Source organism: Herpailurus yagouaroundi, unplaced genomic scaffold (genome assembly GCF_014898765.1).
Source record: "Herpailurus yagouaroundi ecotype Mexico unplaced genomic scaffold, PumYag 29, whole genome shotgun sequence".
NCBI classification, from domain to species: domain Eukaryota; kingdom Metazoa; phylum Chordata; class Mammalia; order Carnivora; family Felidae; genus Herpailurus; species Herpailurus yagouaroundi.
The window spans coordinates 122,413,454-122,436,146 of record NW_024412377.1 but is presented as its reverse complement, the minus strand read 5'-3'; the positions used below and the strand labels follow the sequence as shown (position 1 = coordinate 122,436,146).

Below are 22,693 nucleotides of genomic sequence, written 5' to 3'. Positions count from 1 at the left end.
AAGCCCTCCCCTCGCCGGGCCGCCAGCCGGATCCGCGCGGCTCAGCTGACAGCTCCAAACACGGAAGAGGCGGTGCCGAGCGCCGGTTGAGCCGGGCGTCTCCAGGCCGGGGCGGCGGTGGCGGTGAGCGGACCAGGGCTAGGGCGGAGGGCGGAACTTTTGGGCCCGGCGCGGCGGGGTGGCCGGAAGCGACGGTGTGGACCGAGCTCCGGGCGCGCGAGGCAGAGAAGAGCGGCCGGGCCGGAACTGCTCAGTGGGCCTGAGCCTCCCAGACCTGGGACAGGGCGTCCCCACCCCGGTCCGGCTAAGATCCCAACCCTCTTCCCACCCGGGGCGCTCAGAGGAGGAAGGGGAAGGCCCAGGCCCTGTTGGTTAGGGACACCTGGGTCTCGCTCACACCTCACGTTCTTGCAGCGTCCTCTGTGTCCGAGCGCCGGGGCAGGTAGCGAGGCTGGGGCCTGCCCCCGGGTTGTAGGTGAGTCGTACCAACAACGACTCAGCACCCCGGATGGTGAGCGCTGGGGACACCCTCGGCGGCGTGCTGATTCCGGAGCCAGGGCTGACCCCAGCTCGACACTTTGCACGGTGTGGCCTGGGAGAATGAGTAGGATTTTCGCAGGCCGAAGGGAAACCCGGCGGAGGAGGGCTTCCCTCGTTAGTGTAGCAGTTTCCGTTTGCCGAGACTAATAGTAAACTTAATATCTGTCGGATGGCGCGGGGGTTCGTCTCGTTCCTGGGTTACAGATGAAGAAACAGTGGTCTGAACCCAGGTTTAGTTACATATTAGCTGTGTGACCTTGGGCCGGAAACGGACTTAAACTGTCATTTTTCTCATCCGTGTAATACAAATAGAGGACTTGCTGCGTGGGGCTGTGGGAATCTGCCAGGAGTTAATGCATTTAAAGTGCTTAGCACAATGCCTGACACACGGTAAGAACTCAGTGTTACTTTTCTCGGTGTTATTGTGACTCCTGCTTCTAGTGGGCTGTAGCAAAGCAGTCATTGAAGCTTAGAATTTTGGTCCCCCTTTTCAGCACGCTGCATCTTACACCAGTTACATATTTGTCTCCATTGTCAAACGCAAGGCACTGCTAGATGCTGAGAGCAACACACTGATGCAAAAGACTTGAAACTTGCCCTTAAGGAGCTAATGTGGCCTGAAAGTGTAAGTTCATAAACTATTGTAATGCAAAGTGGGATGTGATAATGTCATAGAAAAGTTACCGTAAAAAAAAAGTTTGCTGGATTTTTAAAGAAAGACAGGACATCTAATTGAAAATTTCTACATAGAATAGGGTCTTTGGAGATGAGTCTTGAAAGCTGAGTGGATAGAATGAAAATGAAATGTAGGTCTGTCATGTGAATTAAGGCACTGGGACCTGGTGGCAGCTTCAGAAGCTGGGGTTTGTGCGGTAGGTTTTGAGGAGCTGTGGATGGGAAACTCTGGTTGAAGTAGAGCTTCTTTTTTTTTTAATTTTTTTTTCAACGTTTATTTATTTTTGGGACAGAGAGAGACAGAGCATGAACGGGGGAGGGGCAGAGAGAGAGGGAGACACCGAAACGGAAACAGGCTCCAGGCTCTGAGCCATCAGCCCAGAGCCTGACGCGGGGCTCGAACTCCGGGACCGCGAGATCGTGACCTGGCCGAAGTCGGACACTTAACCGACTGCGCCACCCAGGCGCCCCTGAAGTAGAGCTTCTTAATCCTAGCTGCACATTAGAATCACCTGGAGAGCTTGGGCAACTACTGATGCTTGATTTAATGGCCTGGGTATTGAGATTATAAAAAGCAGCTCCCCAGGTGATTCCCATGTGCAGACAAGATGGGGAAGAGTAACCTAAAACCTGAATCATTATAAAATCATCTCTCACCCCATTTACAAATATTTACACTGGAAGAAACAGAAACTTAATTGTTTAGCATTAAATAAGGTAATGTGCAACGACCTAATACAATATATAATAGGCACTCAATGAATGTAAATTGATTGTGACTTTCATTCTTAGTTTATTTGGGAGTCACATATCTGAGAATTTGGTTTCAAAATTACCGTTTCTTATAGGATTTTTACGTAAAACTTCAGAGTGTTCTTAGGATTCTCCATAACCCATTTATCGACCACCCTCCACTTCCATTTACTCCCAGTTGAGAAGTCTGGCTCTAAAATTTTCAAAGTAGAACTTGAAAGTGTGTGTATATGTGTACCTTTGCACGCTTTTGTTCTGTTTTTAAATATCTTGCTGTCACACTTAAATTGACCTAATGTTGAGTGTCCCTAGCAGGATTAATTTCATAGCAGGTAAGAGGAAGAACTGGAGGGGGATAGAAAATGAAAGAATAGAAGAAGCCAAAGAGGAAGGGAGAAACAAAAACAAAACAAATCCAAGAAGATGCTTAGATGTTTATTATGAGACGTGGTGTGCTCAACTCTCATAGGATGTTGGTATTCCACCTTGACTCCTCCCAGGGCTGAGGGCAGTCAGATAAGGCTTCTCACACTGCTGGGGCCTTGCAAACCACTCCTTTAACCACATGGCTCTGTTAGGCTGTCTTAAAGAAAGTAATAGGCAGCTGTAGATTAAGATTGACTATATGTTAGGATGTGTTTGACCTAACTGGTAATAATGGAACTTTGGAATTAAAATTTGGAGAGGGTCCTGACACCATCTTCTGGGGTTTTTTTGTTTTTGTTTTTTTTCTGCAGATGGCAGGATTTCTATAGTGTATCTAGCATGAGTTCCAGATCTTGGCATTTTATCCAGCTTCGACACTCTTATCTCCACCTCCTGGAGAATAAATGGGATTTGCATGAATTCCACATTCTGAATTGAAAGACAGACTGCATTGCTAATAGCCTTTTCTTCTGATTGTTAATAACAGGTACTAACTCATCTCAACTAGAATATGTTAGTGTGTTCTGTTTGGGATGGGAATGTAGCTTAAGCAGAACCATGATGATCTGCTGGGAAAAAAAACAAAACAATTTTTTTATTATTTATTTATTTTTAAAATTTTTTAATGTTTATTTTATTTTTGAGACAGAGAGAGACAGAGTATGAACAGGGGAGGGTCAGAGAGAGAGGGAGACACAGAATCTGAAACAGGCTCCAGGCTCTGAGCTGTCAGCCCAGAGCCCGATGCGGGGCTCAAACTCACGGACCATGAGATCATGACCTGAGCGGAAGTCGAACGCTTAACCGACTGAGCCACCCAGGTGTCTCAACAATTTTTTTTTAAATGGAATCATTTTAAATGAATTTGTTCAAATTTTGAAGTGTCACGTTTTATAATGTCCTAACTTTTCAATTGTGTATGCTTAAATTAAAAAATGTTAGTCAAGAGGGGGCATTTGCAAATCCAGTTATAGTCCAGTATTTTAATTGACAGAAAGGTAATTTTTTGTTTTAATAAAGTAATTTTCACAGATTCTCCTTACATATTTTTCCACATTTAAATTACCTGAAATTGTGGTGCATCTTTCAGTTGCTGCGATTAAAAACTATCGATTTTACATTTTAATTGTAGCATATTTTCATTCTTAGTTTCACCTGAAATAATGGTAGACCTTAAAATTATTCTTAATAAGTCTGGTGGTATTTTAAAAGTTTAGGGGCGCCTGGGTGGCGCAGTCGGTTAAGCGTCCGACTTCAGCCAGGTCACGATCTCGCGGTCTGTGAGTTCGAGCCCCGCGTCAGGCTCTGGGCTGATGGCTCAGAGCCTGGAGCCTGTTTCCGATTCGGTGTCTCCCTCTCTCTCTGCCCCTCCCCCGTTCATGCTCTGTCTCTCTCTGTCCCAAAAATAAATAAACGTTGAAAAAAAAATTAAAAAAAAAAAATTTAATGTTAGGGGCACCTGAGCATCTGACTCTTGATAACAGCTCAGGTCATCATCTCCTGGTGAGTGAGATTGAGCTCCCTGTTGGGCTCTGCACTGACAGTGTGGAACCTGCTTGGGATTCTGTCTCTCCCTCTCTCTCTCTGCCCCTCCCCAACTTGGGCACGTGTGTGCTCTCTGTCTCTCAAAATAAAAAAACATTAAAAAATAGAAAAATTTGATGTTATTTTGCTGCTTCCTCAGTTATCTAACCCTCTTATATAGTGTCTGTCCCTGTAACATTCTCTAGAACAGGGTGTTCTGAACTGGGAGCTATCCCCCACTGCACCCCTGGGGGGCACATTTGACTATGTTGAGGGGGAAGTACATTTGACTATGTTGGCATCTTGTAGGTTGAAGCCGGGGGGCGCCTGGGTCGCTCAGTTGGTTAGCTGTCTGACTTCAGCTCAGGTCATGATCTCGTGGTTTGTGGGTTTGAGCCCTGTGTTGGGTTCTGCTGATAGCTCAGAGCCTGGAGTCTCTGTTTCACATTCTGTATCTCCCCCTCTCTCTGCCCCTCCCATGCTCATGCTCTCTGTCTCTCAATAATAAATAAACATTAAAGAAAAATTTAGTAGATTGAAGCCAGGGATGCTGGTACATATCCTGTAAGGCTCAGGATAGCCTCCTACTACAAAGAATTGTTTGTTCCAAAAGGTTAGTAGTACCGAGGTTGAAGAAAACCTGCCTTAGAGACTTTTAGGGATTTAGAAAATTCATTCAGGGATGCCTGAATGGCTTGGTTGGAGGAATTTATGGTTCTTGATCTTGGAGTTGTGACTTCAAGCCCCACGTTGGGTGTAGAGATTACTTAAATAAATAAAACTTAAAAAAAATAATAAATAATTCATTTGTTTTTAGTAAGTATATTGCATATACTTTGACTTTTTTTTTTTTTTTTTTTTAAAGTGTGAGCAGAGGAGGGGCCGAGGGGGAGAGAGAATCTCAAAAACAAGCTCCATGCTCAGTACAGGGCTTGATTCCATGACCCTGGGATCATGACTTGAGCCTAAATCAAGAGTCAGACACTCAGCCGACTAAGCCCCCCAGGGGTCCCTACTTTGACTAATTTTGTGAGCAAGGCAATTTGCTAGGATTGGTGGATAAGTCAGAATAATTTGAAAATTTAAAAAAAATTTTTAGATCATGCCTTTTTTCCCTAAATTTCTGATATCTGTTACAGTCAGCACTTAGAAGCACCACAATCATCATTTTTGAAAAAGCTCTTACTATTGCAAAGGTACTGGAGTATTAGATATGTCTATCATTTTTAGTTGAGCAGAAGATTGATAATATTGGCTAATTCTTTGCAGTTTTTTGGGTGGAACTTTAACGTTTTTTGGGGGGTGAGGGTGGGGATTGCCCCTAGATTTTTCCAAACTCTCTGCCTTTTCTATTCTTAACTGATTTGGATTAACTTAACTTCAGCTCCAGAAAATTAAATGTCGTCAGAAGACCGAGAAGCTCAGGAGGATGAGTTGCTGGCCCTGGCGAGTATTTACGATGGAGATGAATTTAGGAAAGCAGAGTCTGTCCAAGGTGGAGAAACCAGGATCTATTTGGACTTGCCGCAGAATTTCAAGATATTCGTGAGCGGTTAGTTAATAATACTCTCTTAAGCAGATTTTTCTAAATAAAAGTTATTCTCGATTTGTACCCTAAATTATTTACCATCTTGTGTTTATAGGCATTGGTGATAGATGGTAGTATTACAGATTTAATGCATGTTCCTGTTTTAATTGAAAATTGGACTGAGGGTGCATAGTTTTCAATTTGATTTGCCTTTTGACCGCTGAATTGGGATATTATCCTGTATATTTCATGCATCCTAATCTTCTAACTAGCAGTTTATCAGCTATGAGTCATTAGTTGTTAAACAGGAATAATAAAAGAGAAAATGACATCATGTACATGAAAACGCTTGGAAAGTTTTAAAGTACCGTGGTGGTTGTCAGTACTATTTGGTTTCCAGAATCATTTCAACTACCATAAGCCTGTGACGTGCTGTTACTCTGTGACCTTTTGCTTCAGAAAAAAAACACACACAAAAATAAAAAATTGCTGCTTTTGATACAGACGTTCACGGAAGACTTTGATGCACACTTTCTCAAAATGTTTCTACTATAAAGGCATTGAGTAAAGAAAGTAAGTGTAATAATCTAAAATGAAACTTTGTGAGAGTGTTGTGTGCTGTATCTTGCCCTCGAGCCTGAGATCGTTGTGTTGGCACAAATTCTCCCAACTATGATTCATGGGAAGTTGGCACATGCTGGTCTAAGTAGGTCATAGCTCTTGGATAGAAATAAAAATCCTTTTCTCTAGATAGTGTCTTATTTCATCTACTGTAAAACAACAACAAAAGAAAACATTGTGTATTACTTATTAGTGTTAGGAATTGTACTCACAAGTATGTACAAGAGTAAGTTATGTGTCTTCCTTAGAAATGTCATGGTGCTTAGTAGATTTTTCAAGGGTTTATAAGATTTTTTTTTCTTTTTTTTAAAGGTGGTGGCTATGAAGTTATAATTAGGAAATAGAAGGTGCTTTGGGGGAGGGTTTTTATCCCCTCAGCTAAAGCGTTAGTCTTTCTTGAGCACCTGCTCAATAGTAATAGACACTCAAGTGTTGACCGACTGATTCTTTCTAATTTTTGTTTTTGGTTCAGGCAATTCAAATGAGTGTCTCCAGAATAGTGGCTTTGAATACACCATTTGCTTTCTGCCTCCACTTGTGCTGAACTTTGAACTGCCACCAGATTATCCATCCTCCTCCCCACCTTCATTCACACTTAGTGGCAAATGGCTGTCACCAACTCAGGTTAGACCCGAAACTTAATTTCTCCTATCCATTTTTAGAAAGTTAAAAAATCATCTTTAATTGAAGACGACTATCTTGATGATCTTGAATTCAGTGCATGAAGAACAAATGGCTTTGATTTTGTAATTTTTTCCCCTTGCCTTCATGAAACCTAATGTTAATGAATTGAAAGTGGTGTTTTAGAAAGGAACGGCAGTAATTAGGATGACTGATCATTGTGAATTGCAGTATGAGTAATTTTTAATCAAGTATATATATTTTTTCTTCTCTTGCTATTTTTCCCATCTAATCTGTATTGTAATAGAGACTATAAGGTCCTTCTCGTTTTCCTTAGATGTTGGTATGCCTTTTTTTTCTTAGTTTCTTATCCATTCCTTAAATCAAAGATTTAACTGTAATTAGGAGGGCTAAAGTTGTGCTGATGTAGTTACAATAAACAAATTAGCTACGTAAACAGAATAAGTGCTTTTATTTTTAGAGATCTGTATGTTAATAACAAATAATTGTTGACTGGTCTCACATGGATGTAAATACACACAACTAGAAATGTGTATGTATCTCCTATGTCACGAAGAGGTCTCCTATCTCTTCCTGTACCTTCTATTTCACGAAGGTTTGAGACCTTATATTACGAACCTTGTATTATGAAGCCTTCATTTCCTCCGGCTTATATATCCTTTTCAAGTAATAACCCCGACTCTTGATTGAGACATAAGTATGACTTGAAGCTAATATAAAGTCCTCTGAGATAGATAATGGATCAATAGCAGCTACTTTTCTACAAGTCGTGATGAAGATTGATAGGCTGATGTATATTAAGACAAAAGCTGTCAGAGTTCCTTGACCTCAAGGAACAGCTTGTCAGGTTTTCCTGTTTGATCATGGAGTTTTTATTCCACCCCACTGACTAGTCTAATCTTTGAGTGCTTTTGTAAAATTGAGCTTATGTTTTAAAAACAAAATTAAATTTTACAAAAGGATAATACATGTAGAATAGAAAGGAGTATTATTACCTTACATTCTGATATCTGGGCCAGAGGCAATACATGCAAGGCAGTGGATTATTTGCCCAAGAATGTCAAGGCTGTTTGACATTTAGATCACTGAAAGCTGACTGAATTATTTAGATATTTATAATCACATTTCTCCAGAGAGCTTTTGATACTTTGTATCCATGCCTGTGTGCACACACTTACACACAAGCACAAAACAAGGACAGATAAACTGAGTGCATGGCTGCGGTTTCAGATTCCAGCCAAGTAGCATCTCCTTACTGCTGGCTTTTGGGAGTGTGGAGAGAGGAGGGTTGTTTGTTATTTTATGTGTTACAGCTGAAATAACAGTAGGATTCCCTGTCAGATAAATTGTTATGCATATAATTGATCTTTTAATTGGCCTTGTATTCCTTCTTGGTTCAATTCTTGTTGGTTGCTGGGCCCTGCTTCCTTGACATTGTGAATGTCACCTGTTGATAGTGAAGTTGACACATGGTCCTGTCTGTCACTGGATTGGGGTTGGTAGAAGGGAAGTGGGTTTAACCTCATAGTATTTTCCATTATGTCTCCCCCGATTTATATACATACACATACACAGTCTCTCTCTTATTCTTTCCTCTTTACATTTATGTGTACCCCAGCTGCCCCTTTTGAGAAGGGGTAGAGAAAAAAAGAGGATTGAGAATGGTTCTTCATTGGACTTGGTGGCCCAAATAGCACTCAGAGTTTCCCTTTTCGTATTTAGTACATTTTACACATTTCAGCAGGTTTCTCAAAAGTATGATTGATCTTATAAGCATATTCATGTACATGTGAAAAAGCATTTTGAACAGTATTTAACATCCTAAGTTTTTAAGTTCAGGAAGTGTTTAAGTTCGTGCTTATATAGGGTTTAGTGAATGGCACTGTGCAGAGCGAGGAACAGAAAATGTGGTCCTTTTTCACTTGTTATTTAAATTTACAAAATTTGTCTGCATCTGGAAGGCTTATTTTTTTGTGTTTAGCTAAAAAGAAAAGCTGCTTATAATTCCTGAGCTCTACTTACCAATATTTTACATTTCTAATGGAAAATCCTCTTACATTTGCCTTTCAAGTTGAACACACCACCTTTAAAGAGGAAAAGTCGAAGTAGTTTAAATTTGGTTGCTCAGCTTAGAGAGTGTGAGCTTTCCCTATGGCAGCCGAATCATGTTGAGGGCTTATAATCGCGTCCAGGTTCCATAGCATTCTGTGTCCCTTCATTAACCAGGATCTGGTGTAAGCTCAGATTGCTTAGTTAAAACCAGCTTATAAATCTGAATAACAAGGATTCTGAGGTTGGATTCTGTTAGTGACTCTTTCTCTTGAGTTGGCTGTTTGATAGGACTGAAAGCTAGAATTAAAAACTTGGACGATATTTTTAAACTGCCCTCTTTCTATTATGCAGGGTACCTACAGGGCTAGGACTCCAAAGGAATAGGAATAGTTCATTTTAAAATTAGCTCTCTTTCTCCTACATGAGATATGTAGCAACACTAAAACAAAGAACAAATAAAGAATCGAAAACTCCTCCACCTTAGTGGCCCCTATGTAAACCTGTGCCCTTCACAGCCTTGCCATGTCTCTTGTTTTCATGGTACTTCTTTTAGTTTTTGACTTTGTTTTCTGCTGTGACTCACATTGTTGGATAGTTTAAGAATATAAGAATATTCTTACTCTCTTTCCAGCACAGTTTATCACAGCAGTAAAACAAACAAAAAACATGTTTGGAATTGTAAGGGCCTAACTTAGAGGTTAAAAAGATTTCAAGAGAAATGAGGAGTTGACAGTATCCTCCTCTTTCCAAACTCACCAGCACCCTCGTGTGTTTCCTCCTAGCTGTCTGCTCTTTGCAAGCACTTAGACAACCTGTGGGAAGAACACCGTGGCAGCGTGGTCCTGTTCGCTTGGATGCAGTTTCTTAAGGAAGAGACCTTAGCATACCTGAATATTGTCTCTCCTTTTGAGCTCAAGATGGGTTCTCAGAAAAAGGTGCAGAGAAGGATGGCTCAAGCCTCCCCCAGCACAGACCTAGCTTTTGGAGGAGCTGCTGGATCCGATGTTGACCAAGAGGAAGTTGTGGATGAGCGAGCGGTGCAGGATGTGGAATCACTGTCCAGTCTGATCCAGGAAATCTTGGACTTCGATCAAGCTCAGCAGATTAAATGCTTTAACAGTAAATTGTTCCTGTGCAATATCTGTTTCTGTGAGAAGCTGGGTAGCGAATGCATGTACTTCCTGGAGTGCAGGCACGTGTACTGCAAAGCCTGTCTAAAGGACTACTTTGAAATCCAGATCAGAGATGGCCAAGTTCAGTGCCTCAACTGCCCAGAACCCAAGTGTCCTTCGGTGGCCACTCCTGGTCAGGTAATCCTCTACTCTCTTCAAAGCTGCCTCCCGTTTCTCTTTCCCAAAGGGAGATGTTTTCTCAGGATTTTCCTTGCTAGGGCTCATTAGGCCAGGCTGAGGCCTTGGAGCCAGCCCACAAATAGTTTCACTGTATCCATCAAGAATGCTGGGGTCTTATTGTTGAAGCCAGTGTAAATGCTTCCTTTGCTGGACTTGGAATGGGCAGTTCTTGGCAGAGATGAGTGTTAGAAAAATAATTATAAAGTGTTCTGGTGATTTACTTTGTTTATCTGCTGGGATCCCATCAACCCTGGAGAGTCACTAGCCTGCCTTTGTGTGAGGTTTGGATCTGAAGAGCATATCCTTGGAATGGGTAACAATCAGGGACAGGGTACTTGGCTTGACTCTTTTTTTTAAATCAACTTTGTTAAGCCATCACTATACCCATTTTTTGTTTTTTAATGTTTATTCACTTTTGAGAGAGACAGAGACAGAGCTTGAGCAGGGGAGGGGCAGAGAGAGAGGGAGACACAGAATCCGAAGCAGGCTCCAGGTTCTGAGCTGTCAGCACAGAGCCCAACGTGAGGCTCGAACTCACAGACCACCGTGAGATGATGACCTGAGCCGAAGTGAGACGCCCAACTGACTGAGCCACCCAGGCGCCCCCACTGTACCCATTTAAAGTGTACGTTGGCTCAGCTTTCACACATGTGTAGACCCATATAACTACCACCTCAGTCAAGGTCTAGATTTGTCACATGAGATAGAGTGTTTTGATTCATGTGAACTTAGCACCGGCATTTTAAGGTGCTGATTCTCCCCAGAATCAGAACCGTTTGGGCATCATTAAACTTGTGTGTTTCATTTTTCCCTCCAGGTCAAAGAGCTAGTGGAAACAGAGTTATTTGCCCGCTATGACCGTCTTCTCCTCCAGTCCACCTTGGACTTGATGGCAGATGTGGTGTATTGTCCCCGCCCCTGCTGCCAGTTACCTGTGATGCAGGAGCCCGGTTGCACCATGGGCATCTGCTCTAGTTGCAATTTTGCCTTCTGTACCTTGTGCAGATTGACTTACCACGGGGTCTCTCCATGTAAGGTAACTGCTGGTAAGTGTTAACTGTGTCAACTCAGTCCTCCTATCCTCTATGCCACCCGCCCCCCGCCCCCCCCCCGGCCCCCCCGCCAAAAAAAAATCCTTATCACTTCAATCCTTCCATTTGCAAGTGTTCCTTCAACAGATATTTTTGTTTCAGTTACTGTCCTAGGCTCTGGGGATATCGTAGTGACCAAATACCCTCATGGAACTTATATTTTAATGGGTGGGCAAACAGAACAGTAAAGATATTAGATGGTTATAAGTGCTATGGAGGAAAAAAAATAAAGCAGGAACAGAATATGAAGTGGCTTGAGGTTTTATTAGGGAAACCAGGGGAAGGCCTCTCTGGCAAAGCGGTTTGAATAAAGACTTGAAGAAGGAACTAAGGAAACGGCCATGCAGATACCAGGGGACCATTACAGAGAAGGAATGGCAAGTTCATTTCTATCTATGAACGTGGAGTAATGTAGCTCCTAATTGGCAAGTGCAGACCATCTTAGCTGCCACTCTTGTTTCCATGACACATATATCTGATCACTCATCAAGTTCTTTGTCACTGAGCCCAGGAAAGTCTCAGAATCTTCCTCAACACATAGCGCTTCAGAAAGCCACCATTTATTAAAGTGGACACAGGAGGTGGAACCTGTTTGCTAATTCTGATCTAAATAAGGATTGAGAAATCAGGCGTTGACCTCAGTTTGACTGGACTTTGATAGCTTAGTCTTTCTCAGACTAACAGGGATAATGATAATAGCTACTATTCATAGGGCTATTGTCAGGATAAAATAAACTATTGTAATGCTCCTCGAAGTTGGTATTGTTGTTAAACTGGTCCGTGACAAGATAAATAAATTGAGAGGTCTAGGAAGTTACAGTGATTTCACAGAGTAATTTTATGTCCGATCTAATAAAAATTTAAGCTTAGGTTTTTTTTGTCTTATGATTTGTCTAATAATTCATTTGATTGTATTTTGTGAAAATACTGGTCCTTGGCAGAGTGGTGGGGGAAATACTGGTTCTTCAACATAGTTTGGGAATGACGAGCTAATACGTGTAAAATGCAAAATGGTAACCATTAATGCCATTATTACTGTGGTTCCTAATTGCTATCGTAAGCAGAGTGTCAGTATCTCCAGGAAAGTAACCCTAAGGGGAGAATGAGTGAATACTTGCAGTTTGCCTAGAGCAGAGTCTTATAGTAGATATGGGCAGATGGGATGGAGACTTCACCAGATTATAATAGAAGCCTTTGCTTTAGACTTGTATAACCTTATCGTTGAGGACCTGAGGTGTGTTTCAGGTGTTTCATAACATTTGTGGAAGAAATCAAAGGGGCTTGGGGGCTTCAGCAAAATTAAGAATCTCTGTATCTATTCATGCCTGTATATCTATCTATTGGATAGTACTATATAAAATACATAAAATACTAACAATTATTTTGAGAACTTTAGTGCAATAATCTTTGCTCTTAAGATATCTGGGAACACAAAAGTGCTTTGAATTTTTAGAGGGATAAAAATGACAGGATAAAAAGATAAAGGTCTGCAGCTTCTAAGTAGAGGTGATGGAGCCATGGGAATGCACGATACAGAGAAAGAAAGCTTCCCCAAAAGATTCACTACTTAAAAAGACCTCTAATGAGTATGAGGAAAATAAACTAATAAAATAATTATAACGTTATTGAGAGAGGTTTTCAATGAAAATGTTGAAAAACTAAGGTAATAGAATGTGAACAAAAGCCTTTGTCTGCAAGTAAAGCCTTTGGGACTGGCTGCCTGTTACATTTGAGTTAAGTGGTAGAGCTGTGCAGCCAGAGAGAAGAATATCAAGGGGAAACGTTGACAGGAGGGACTTTGCAGTACCTGTGGGTGGCAAGTTTTATTTGTTGACTTTTGTTGTATACAGAATCGAACAGTCTTAGCTCTTAAGCCAAAGATACTTTTGTTTATTTGGTAGGCCTTTTTATTATCAAAGGGTGAATGATTCTGACTTCATGGAAAATGAGTGTGTGTTTCAACCTTTGTGTCTTTTAGCTAAGTCATTCTTTAACAGTATGCCGCTGGTTGCACAAACGTCAACATTATTAACTCAAAGTCAGCGAGAAAGATGGCTCTTATTCTAATACCTTGAGCAAGTCCAACTTCTCTAGCTGGAGGATTCTTCTATGTTCTTTGTTATTTGAACATGTGTCATTTTTACCTAGTTATAACCTAAAATATGCCCTTTTCTGGATTCTGTAATGAGTATTTTAGTTGAGTTGTAGCCATCTCATTTATAAGTTGTTTTTTTTTTATTTTTTTTTAACGTTTATTCATTTTTGAGACAGAGACAGAGGATGAACGGGGGAGGGTCAGAGAGAGGGAGACACAGAATCTGAAACAGGCTCCAGGCTCTGAGCTGTCAGCACAGAGCCCGACGCGGGGCTCGAACTCATGGAACGCGAGCTCATGACCTGAGCTGAAGTCGGCCGCTTAACCGACTGAGCCACCCAGGCGCCCCTCATTTATAAGTTTTTAATAATTAAAAATGATGTCATTAACTGGCCCTTTCACTTGTGGTTATTCCCTTGGACTTTAATTTGTTTGCCATTGTTACATGCATCTCCGTGCATATAACTTCATTTTGGATTATTTCCTTATGATTAAAGTCCCAGTAATAACATTATTGAATAATCAAAGGGTTATGACCATTTTTAAATGGTTTTTAGTCAGCTTTGCAAAGTTGTATAAAAGTTAATTTTCCATTTCACTTTCCAGAGAAATTAATAGACTTACGAAATGAGTACCTGCAAGCAGATGAGGCCAATAAAAGATTTTTGGAACAGAGGTATGGCAAGAGGGTGATTCAGAAGGCGCTGGAAGAGATGGAAAGTAAGGAATGGCTAGAAAAGAACTCAAAGAGCTGCCCGTGTTGTGGGACTCCCATAGAGGTAAAGGTTCGGGACAGACTCGGCAGACAGATTTGCAAGCTCGCTACGATTGCCTGAAGAAGCCTATTATTTATGACTAGGGAAACATATTTATCCAACCTTACTTGGAAGATGCAAATTCACTACTAAATATTGACCTTAAGTGGATGTAGACTTCCCTTTCAAAATACTTTCACAAAGTGAAAATTATTCTCATAGTGTTTTCACATCAAAATGGAATGGGTTATGACGAAGCCACAGTAGAGCTACAATCAACTCTTACCTCATCTCCATGATATAAAAACTCACGCCTGGCTTCTTAGAACTAATTATCCTGGAATTTAACACACCTGCGTACAAAGTACACACTTAGGAAACGACATTTTCCTATTAACCTGAGCCAAAATAGACATTTAAATGTATTGCTTCTTGACACAATCTTAATGTTTTAAAATCAGAATTTATCTTTGCATTTGGTTCTCCCATTCTGATCCATTATATCTGAACTGAACCTGGTGGTGATTTTCCAGTTACTCCACTAAGGAAACTGGCATTCTGTTGAACCACTTCAGACGTGCCTCAGCCCTATGTTAGAGGGAGGACTTGATACCAAATGTTTACTTAGATTAAACTACACGTTCTACGTATAATATACACATTTGGTTTGTATCTCCTGTTGATCAGAAAAGTTTTGCTAAGTATCTAGTTGTAGGTACACGTGCTGAATATTTTCTCTATTCTACTTGTAATGTGTAATAGTTACAGCATGTTCCCTGCATATTTAAACCCTGCACGGGGTAAAAGGAGAAGTCGAGGAGGACATTGTACTGAATCTTTTTGGCATGTGCTTTCCTCTTTTGCTTTAATAGCCCTCGTATTTTTCTCTTTCCATCTTTCCCACCAGAAATTAGATGGATGTAACAAGATGACATGTACTGGATGTATGCAATATTTCTGTTGGATTTGCATGGGTTCTCTCTCTAGAGCAAACCCTTATAAACATTTCACTGATCCTGCTTCCCCGTGTTTTAATCGGTACGTATACATAATCCTGTAGTCTCAGAAACAGATTTTGGACCATTTTTCTTAGAGAATTCTCTTATATATTTTCTCACATATATGGACTTCTATATTGTCTTGTGAGTTTATGTTGAAAATATGCCACTGGGAAATTTTATTTTTTATCCTCCTCAGTGAAAAATTTCAAACATAAAGAAAAGTTGAAAGACTATGGTTAATAGGATATCTTCTACCAAAATGAACAATTGATAGTATTTTGCCGTATTTATTTTCTAATACTTGACTCTAAGTTGGAGATAGGATACTTTATCTCTAAACACTTCCACATTATCACCTAAAATAAGAAAATTCTTCTACATAACATAGTACTTAAAGAAATTTAGTGATGGTGGCATATTATCTCCTAATAAACATATTTAAAACTTCCCAATGACTCCTAAAAATATCTTTTAAAGGTGTTTTATTGAGCCACAATATAATCAAATTCATACATTTGATTTGGCTTTGTCTTTCTAGTCTCTTAATACAGAAGAGTTTTTCCCACTTTTTTATTTTTTAAGTTTATTTATTTTTGAGAGAGAACACACAAGCGGGAGAGGGATAGAGAGGGAGGGAGACACAGAATCTGAAGCAGGCTCTAGGTTCTGAGCTGTCAGCACAGAGCCCAACTTGGAGCTGGAACCCACAAACTGTGAGATCATGACCTGAGCCAAAGTCGGAGGCTTAACCAACTGAGCTACCCAGGGGTCCCTTCCACTTAAAAAAAAAAAAAAAAAAAAAAGTTAAAGATTTATTTATTTAGAGAGTGTGCACGTGAGCAGGGGAGGGGCAGAAAGAGAAGGAAAGGGAATAAGGGAATCCCAAGCAGGGTCCTCACTGTCAGTGCAGAGTCTGACACGGCGCTCAGAATCACCAACCTCAAGATCATGACCTGAGCCAAAATTAAGAGTTGGACACTTAACCGATTAAGCCATCCAGGTGGCCCTGCTCACCCTTTTTTGTTGGATGCATTGAGGAAAACAGTGACATTTTAGAGAGTCCAGGCCACTTGTCCTATAGAACATCTTACTTTCTAGAGTTTTCTTTCTCCATGTTGTCTTTTAGTTACTCTGTCCTCTCTCTTTCCTGTAAATTGGAAGTTAGGTCTAGACTGAGTTTGAATATATTTAGAGTTAACATTTTTGACAAGAATACTTGTGTACTTCATTTTATATCGCATTACGTCCGTAATGTCAGGCTCTCCCATTGTTAGTATGCTGCTCAGTTCTGTTGCTTGCTCCATCGTCATTGTAAGTTTTCTTGGCGTGCCTGTGTGGCTCAGGGGTTAGGCGTCTGACTTCAGCTCAGGTCATGATCTCACAGTTCCTGAGGTTCCTGAGTTGGAGCCCCACATTGGGCTCTGCGCTGGTGGTGTGGAGCCTGCTTGGGAATCTTGCCTCTCTCTGCCCCTGCTATGCTCTCTCAAATATATTTTTAAAAAATGTAAGGTTTTGGGTTTTTTTGTGTGTGTGATTAGTAAGTAATATCTGGGGTGATTTCTTGGCACAATAAAAATATCCTGTTTTTCAACAGCTCTCATTTCAGTGTCAGTTTATGATCTTTCTTAAGAGGCATATGTATAGTACCTAAAATCATTGGTGTTACCTAACTGTAAGAAAAGTTGAAGAAACAGGTTCTCCCTGTGAACCATTGTAAATCTAGTGTTGAAAATTACATGAATTTTAGGTAACATTGGAAAGAAAAACGAGTTGGCAACTATAAAGCATTCTACCAGTGGAGAATGCAAGGGTGATGAGGCAGAGTAGAGTGACTCATGTGTGATAAGAGTTACAGTGGTTTAGAAGAGTTCACCTTCTTCTGGATTGCCTGACTTTCCTAATCCTGGTTTATTCCATTTACTGTATACATTGAGTATCAGGTTTTTGATACCCATTTCCCATTATTGTTAATCCTTGGCCTTAAAGAGTTTGTCTGGATCCGAAAAGGGCTATTCTTGTAAACTTTAAGACAGCTTGTTCAGAGGGACCCGTATCTCAGCCCTCCTCAGTGTAGTGATTGAGAGAAAGGAAAAGCTGTTCAAAGATGTTATCAGAAGAGTGCAGAAGGTAATTTTGAGAGAAGGAAAGAGATTATATTTTTTCCAAGTGCATAAAAATGTACCTTATTTTATACTTCCAGGTTGTTCCATGCTGTGGATGTTAATGGAGATATTTGGGAAGATGAGATTGAAGATTAGTTAACTCCTGCTCAAGATAAGGAAATGGAATGGTTTACCCAAATCTTGTGTCAAGTACACAAAATAGTTTTGCAGGCTATTTAGGGTACCATTTATGCACTCATCCTTTGTAGAAGATGTGGAAGAACAAGGTTTATATTTCCATGTGGTACTACTGATAAAGGCACATGCACACGTTTTTCAATGTAACATAGAGAAAATTATAAGCCAAAGGTTAATGAAAACTAGAGAATATTAAATACTACAGTGTGCGCGAAGCTCTAAATAGTTAAAAAGTAAATATTTATTTTCTTCCCCAAGTTTTAGGTGAAGAGAGGAGTCAAGAGTTAAAGTTAGAGACCTTTTTATCTGAAAGCATCCCTCTAAGACATTAGGGGGAGTCCCCTCAGTACTGCTCCTTATGACTGGGGTAGGTAGAAAGAAGCCTTATTAAAATTGTACCAAGAGCCTGATCTCATTTACTCCATGTCATGTTCCTTTCACCCTAAGTTTCTGCCAAGTGACTTTTCTTTGAGGAAGCCCTTTTACTTAGTAACTGATTGGATGACCCACTGTCATTTTTTTTTTTTTCAACGTTTATTTATTTTTGGGACAGAGAGAGACAGAGCATGAACGGGGGAGGGGCAGAGAGAGAGGGAGACACAGAATCGGAAACAGGCTCCAGGCTCTGAGCCATCAGCCCAGAGCCCGACGCGGGGCTCGAACTCACGGACCGCGAGATCGTGACCTGGCTGAAGTCGGACGCTTAACCGACTGCGCCACCCAGGCGCCCCGACCCAGTGTCATTTTGATCTGCTTTTCAGAATAGAAATTTATAGATAATTTAAAAAATCTTTTTAATGCCAAAAACACTGTGGGCCAGCTGGTATTTATTAGTGGGGTATAGTTCACTGGTTTTGAGCCCAGTCTAGAATTTAATGATACTGGCTCAGAAAAATTTCAGTCCTATTCAGCTCTTCTGGGCGGTAGAGCCTAGATTCAAAATGACTTGTCTTTGCTACCTTTTGTTCTACGCTCTCTCCCTTCACTCATGCCCTACCTTCCATTAGTAAGGACAGTTTTAATATTAACTCCAGCAGCTCATATTTTTATTTATGCTGGAATAGGAGAAAGCCTAATATATTCCCAAGCTGAACAAGCTGCATTTTTAAAAATTACCTCTATTTTGAACTCCCCACCATTGTAGTTCGAGTCCCAATTTTCTGAATTCTTTTTAAAGGTCTTCTCTAATGAGCTGTGGAAATTTGGCTTCCTACCCTTTTTTGCAACAGCACTATTTTGGGGGATAATTTTGGCTTGATTCCTAGATCCCTGTTTCTGGATTTTGATGGCTTTTTGAAAAATTGTCTTTCCTTGTGGTTTGGTGAATGGCTTGGTAGCAAAATGATTTTTTGAAAAAGAGGACAGAGGGATACAGCTGCAGCTGTGAACATGTTCTTTTTTCCCAACTTGTCACTGAAAATTGGGGAATCACTTTTAACCATTTTATGTGTGTGTATCCAGAGTCAGCAAGGACTGTTTCTGGATTGTCAATGAGGCTGCTTAATCTTAAAAATAAAAATAATTTAAAAATTGTCTTATAATTAGAGCAGAGTTGCTGCTGTTCTGTCTCCAAGGCAACTGATCACATTTTTTAAAAACTTTATGGCATGTAACACATATTCTTAGAGTGAACAGAAAAAAAGTCATGGAATAGCACCTGTTCTTTTACCCAGACTCGTGACTGAACTTAGGTTTTTAGGGCCCATATTTTGTTTCAACCATATGGTTCATGAGCTTTCGTTTTGCACATTTTATATAAGAACTAAAGTTAATTTCATATATATATATGTGTATATATATATATATATATTTTTTTTTTTTTTTAAGCTTACTTGTGTATTTTTGAGAGGGGCAGAGAGAGGGGGAGAGAGAGAATCCCAAGCAGGCTCTGCACCATCATCATGGAGCCTGATGTGGGGCTCGAACCCATGAGACTGTGAGATCATGACCTGAGCTGAAATCAAGAGTTAGACACTTAACCGACTGAGCCATCCAGGTGCCCCAGAACTAAAGTTAATTTCTTAAAGAATAAGCTGAAAATAATAATAAAAAAAGAATAAGTTGAATATAATAAATGTAAATTAAAACGCTTATACAGCATATACCTCAGAAGAGTGGCTCTGTGATGGAATGGGAATTCAGTTGAGATGTTTTCACTAGTAGCCACTCAGAAGTTCTTTAGTTCATGGACTAGTTGGTATTTGCTAGAGACTATTTTATTTTAGGGTTTTGCACATTATGTTGTTGATAAAGTGGAAGTAGGAAAGAAAGCTTTATAATGCACTTCTGTAAAAGAAATGGGAGGTTTCTCTTTACGATTTTAAAAAACACAGGTGGTTAGTCTTAGACTTGTTTGTTCATCTGAATGTTCCATCCTTTCTTCCTTAGGTACAAAATTTTCACCATCCAATTATAACAAAGACAATAGGGCTTATAAAGTCTTATTTTTGAAGCATGTGTTATGAGGTAATTTTAAGATGGTACAGTTCTCCTGGGGCGCCTGGGTAGCTCAGTCGGTTAAGGGACCGACTTGAGCTCAGGTCATGATCTCACAGTTCACGAGTTTGAGCCCCGCATTAGGCTCTGTGCTGACAGCCCAGAGCCTGGAGCCTGCTTCAGATTCTGGGTCTCCCTCTCTCTCTGCCCCTCCCCTGCTCACACTCTGTCTCCCTCTCAAAAATAAATAAAAACATTAAGGAAAATTAAAAAAAAAAAAAGATGGTACAGTTCTGGGTGGAGTACTTTTTTAATATACGTGCTGCCAAAGCGAGCACAATAGAGTACTTTTTAAAATTTTATTTATTTGGAGAGGGAGAGTGCATGCGTGAGTGGGGGGAAGGGGTAGAGAAAGAGGGAGAATCCCAAGCAGGCTCCGTGCTGTCAGCGCAGAGTGATGGCAGGGCTCGATCCCGTGACCTGAGCCAAAATCAAGAGTTGGACACTGTTACTGAGCCACCGAGGCGCCCCTTGGGTAGAGTACTTTTGTCTCTGGGTAAAATGAAAGATTGGGGTAACCACACATGCCCTGTGAAATACATGACTTTGTGGAAAGTTGGTATATCAAGAAACTATATGATAGAATAAGGAGTGTTGTACCTAGTTTAATTTCATGAAGGCCTTTTGTTACAAATGGGCCGAGATTTGTCATAAATTGACATGAACCTCATGTATCCTTTTGGTGGGCACGAGAGAGCAAAGGGTCCCTGTACAGACTGCCAGGTCATCATGTTCAAAAGTGTAGTTTGAAGAGGTTGCATCTCTTGATTTAAATAAAAGGTTTGAGTCTAGAACAGATAAATGAAAATAAGCTACAGAATAACTTGCAAAGTCAAAATACAAGTTTAGTTACTTTTTAAGGTTGTGATTGAACAGACTTAAGGGCCCACTTTGTCAATTGAATTGCATCTTGTCCCATTCTCTTTTGAAGTAAACATTTTTATAAGTTTCAGATTTACAGAAAAATTGCAGAGATAGTACAGAGTTCTGTTGTATTCCACACAGGCTTCCCCCTATTACTAGCATCTTACATTAGTATGATACAGTTGTCACAATAATGAACAAATATTGATTATTAGTAACAAGAGTCCATACTTGTTTCAGATTTCTTTAGTTTTTTTCCTAATGACCTTGAGCTGTTTGCAGATCCCATCTAGAATACCTCCTATTACATTTAGTCAACACGCTTTCTTAGGCTTCTCTTGGCTGGCACAGTCAAGATCCCATCCATTTTTTTTGTTAATATTACTTAAACAGCCATTAGATCTTGATGTACCTGGGTTGGTCATGAGCTGAAACCTTTTCTTTTTTCTTTTTTTCTTTCTTTTCTTTTTTTTTTTTTTTTTTTTTTGCATGTACACATGAGCAGAGGATGGGGGGCAGAGGGAGAGGAAGAGAGAATCCTAAGCAGGCTCTGTGCCCAGCAAGGAGCCCAGCGCGGGGCTTGATCCCACAAGTGTGAGATCATGACATGAGCCTAAGTCAAGAGTTGGACACTCAACTGACTGAGCTACCCTGGTACTCCTGAAAACCTTTTCTTGAAGACTGATGACCTAATCCTAGCAGGCTCAGCAAATCATTGAACATTTTGTTTGAGGTCTTTTTGTAGTTTTAAATCCATTATTTCTCAGGACATTTCACTGGCTTTGTATGGAATTTTAGGCAATGTACCTGTTATGGTCATTTTCCAAATCAGCTTATTGAGGAAATCGTGAAACTGGGTAAGTTTTTTGTTTTTTGGGTTTTTTTTAAGATTTTATTTTTAAGTAATTTCTATACCTGACGTGGGCCTCAGACTCAAACTCCTAAGATTGAGTCGCATGCTCTACTGACTGAGCCAGCCAGGTACCCCTAAACTGGGTAAGGTGATGAGACTTGTGGGTCATCTGGACCCACAGGCCTGAGAGGGCAAGCTTGCAGTCTCAGCTAAATACTGCAGCCAGCAAGTAAGGAGATGGATAACGGAGAAGAGACTTGGCAGCCACTCTCCCAGTCCTCTAGTATTGTCAGCAAGGTCATTTTGTTTCTTAAATTTATTGAAGTAATCTCTACACTCAACGGGGGCTCGAAATCACAACCCCGAGATCAAGAGCCGCATACTCTTCTGACTGAGCCCGCCACGTGCCCCAGCGGGGTTATATTTTTGGAGTAGATGGTTCTAATTTACTTTAGAAATCCCTTAATGTACTTAAGATTCATTTTTTGCTGTTGTTAGGAGAAAAGTAGAGTTGATTAGATAGAATAATCATAAATCCATGTGGCTGCCTGCTTTGGAAGGAAATTTTGGAGAGCCCACCAAGTATTACTTTGTCGTAAGCATCGCCAGCAGGTGGCAGCGGTTTCCATGTTCTAAAAATGCAGTACATGATTAAGAGAGAAGCAGTATTTTATTTTGCAACAGAAACAGGCTTATTTCTGGGATTTTCATTTTCCTCATTGTGTTTGATTGTAGTCCACTATCCACACAGGGAGGTAGAATGGCAACTTAACAACATCAGCAAGCAGGAGCAGCAGTATTATCCAAACTGTGAGGCCACTTAAAACTATACTTGAACCATAGTTGGCATCCAGTTGTTACATAGAAAGTGTCACTTGTGCATCCCTTGGTAAACAGACTGTTATATCTGAAGCTCCTAAGTGTGATGGATAAGTCATAACACCGGCACCATCTGATACTGGAAAGAAGAGCCAAATAGTCTGCTCCCTGAACTTTGACTCAATGCAAAAATCAGCCAGCAAACCAGGCTGGGCCTTTGTGGTCAGAGAGCTGGCTCTGAGGATGTTCTTAATGAAGGTTAATGCTAATTATCCACTTGCAGCATTCACAGTCCAGTCCTTGCAC

At 40.5% G+C, this 22,693-nt stretch overlaps 1 protein-coding gene across 11 annotated transcripts; it reads left to right on the top strand.

The window, feature by feature from the left end:
• Positions 1 to 4: 4 nt before the first annotated feature.
• Positions 5 to 17,765, top strand: RNF14 (ring finger protein 14). Of its 11 annotated transcripts, XM_040454162.1 has the most exons (11): positions 148 to 475; positions 853 to 930; positions 1,035 to 1,165; positions 2,706 to 2,881; positions 5,303 to 5,470; positions 6,540 to 6,691; positions 9,544 to 10,071; positions 10,931 to 11,159; positions 13,906 to 14,078; positions 14,962 to 15,092; positions 17,256 to 17,765. In XM_040454162.1, the coding sequence occupies exons 5-11, from the start codon at positions 5,317 to 5,319 to the stop codon at positions 17,311 to 17,313; spliced, it is 1,425 nt and encodes a 474-aa protein (XP_040310096.1). In that variant the 5' UTR covers positions 148 to 475; positions 853 to 930; positions 1,035 to 1,165; positions 2,706 to 2,881; positions 5,303 to 5,316; the 3' UTR covers positions 17,314 to 17,765. The 11 variants fall into 11 exon arrangements, with proteins under 11 accessions (XP_040310105.1, XP_040310115.1, XP_040310127.1 ...); XM_040454171.1 differs by lacking the exons at positions 148 to 475; positions 853 to 930 and adding an exon at positions 5 to 123; XM_040454180.1 differs by lacking the exon at positions 853 to 930.
• The last annotated feature ends 4,928 nt before the right edge of the window (positions 17,766 to 22,693 follow it).

Bases quoted from the DNA above. Each gene is read 5' to 3' on its own strand.
- RNF14 (XM_040454171.1), top strand. From the start codon at position 5,317: ATGTCGTCAGAAGACCGAGAAGCTCAGGAGGATGAGTTGCTGGCCCTG. The intron at 5,471-6,539 runs GTTAGTTAATAA...TTTTTGGTTCAG, and splicing joins TTTCAAGATATTCGTGAGCG to GCAATTCAAATGAGTGTCTC. The intron at 10,072-10,930 runs GTAATCCTCTAC...TTTTCCCTCCAG, and splicing joins CGGTGGCCACTCCTGGTCAG to GTCAAAGAGCTAGTGGAAAC.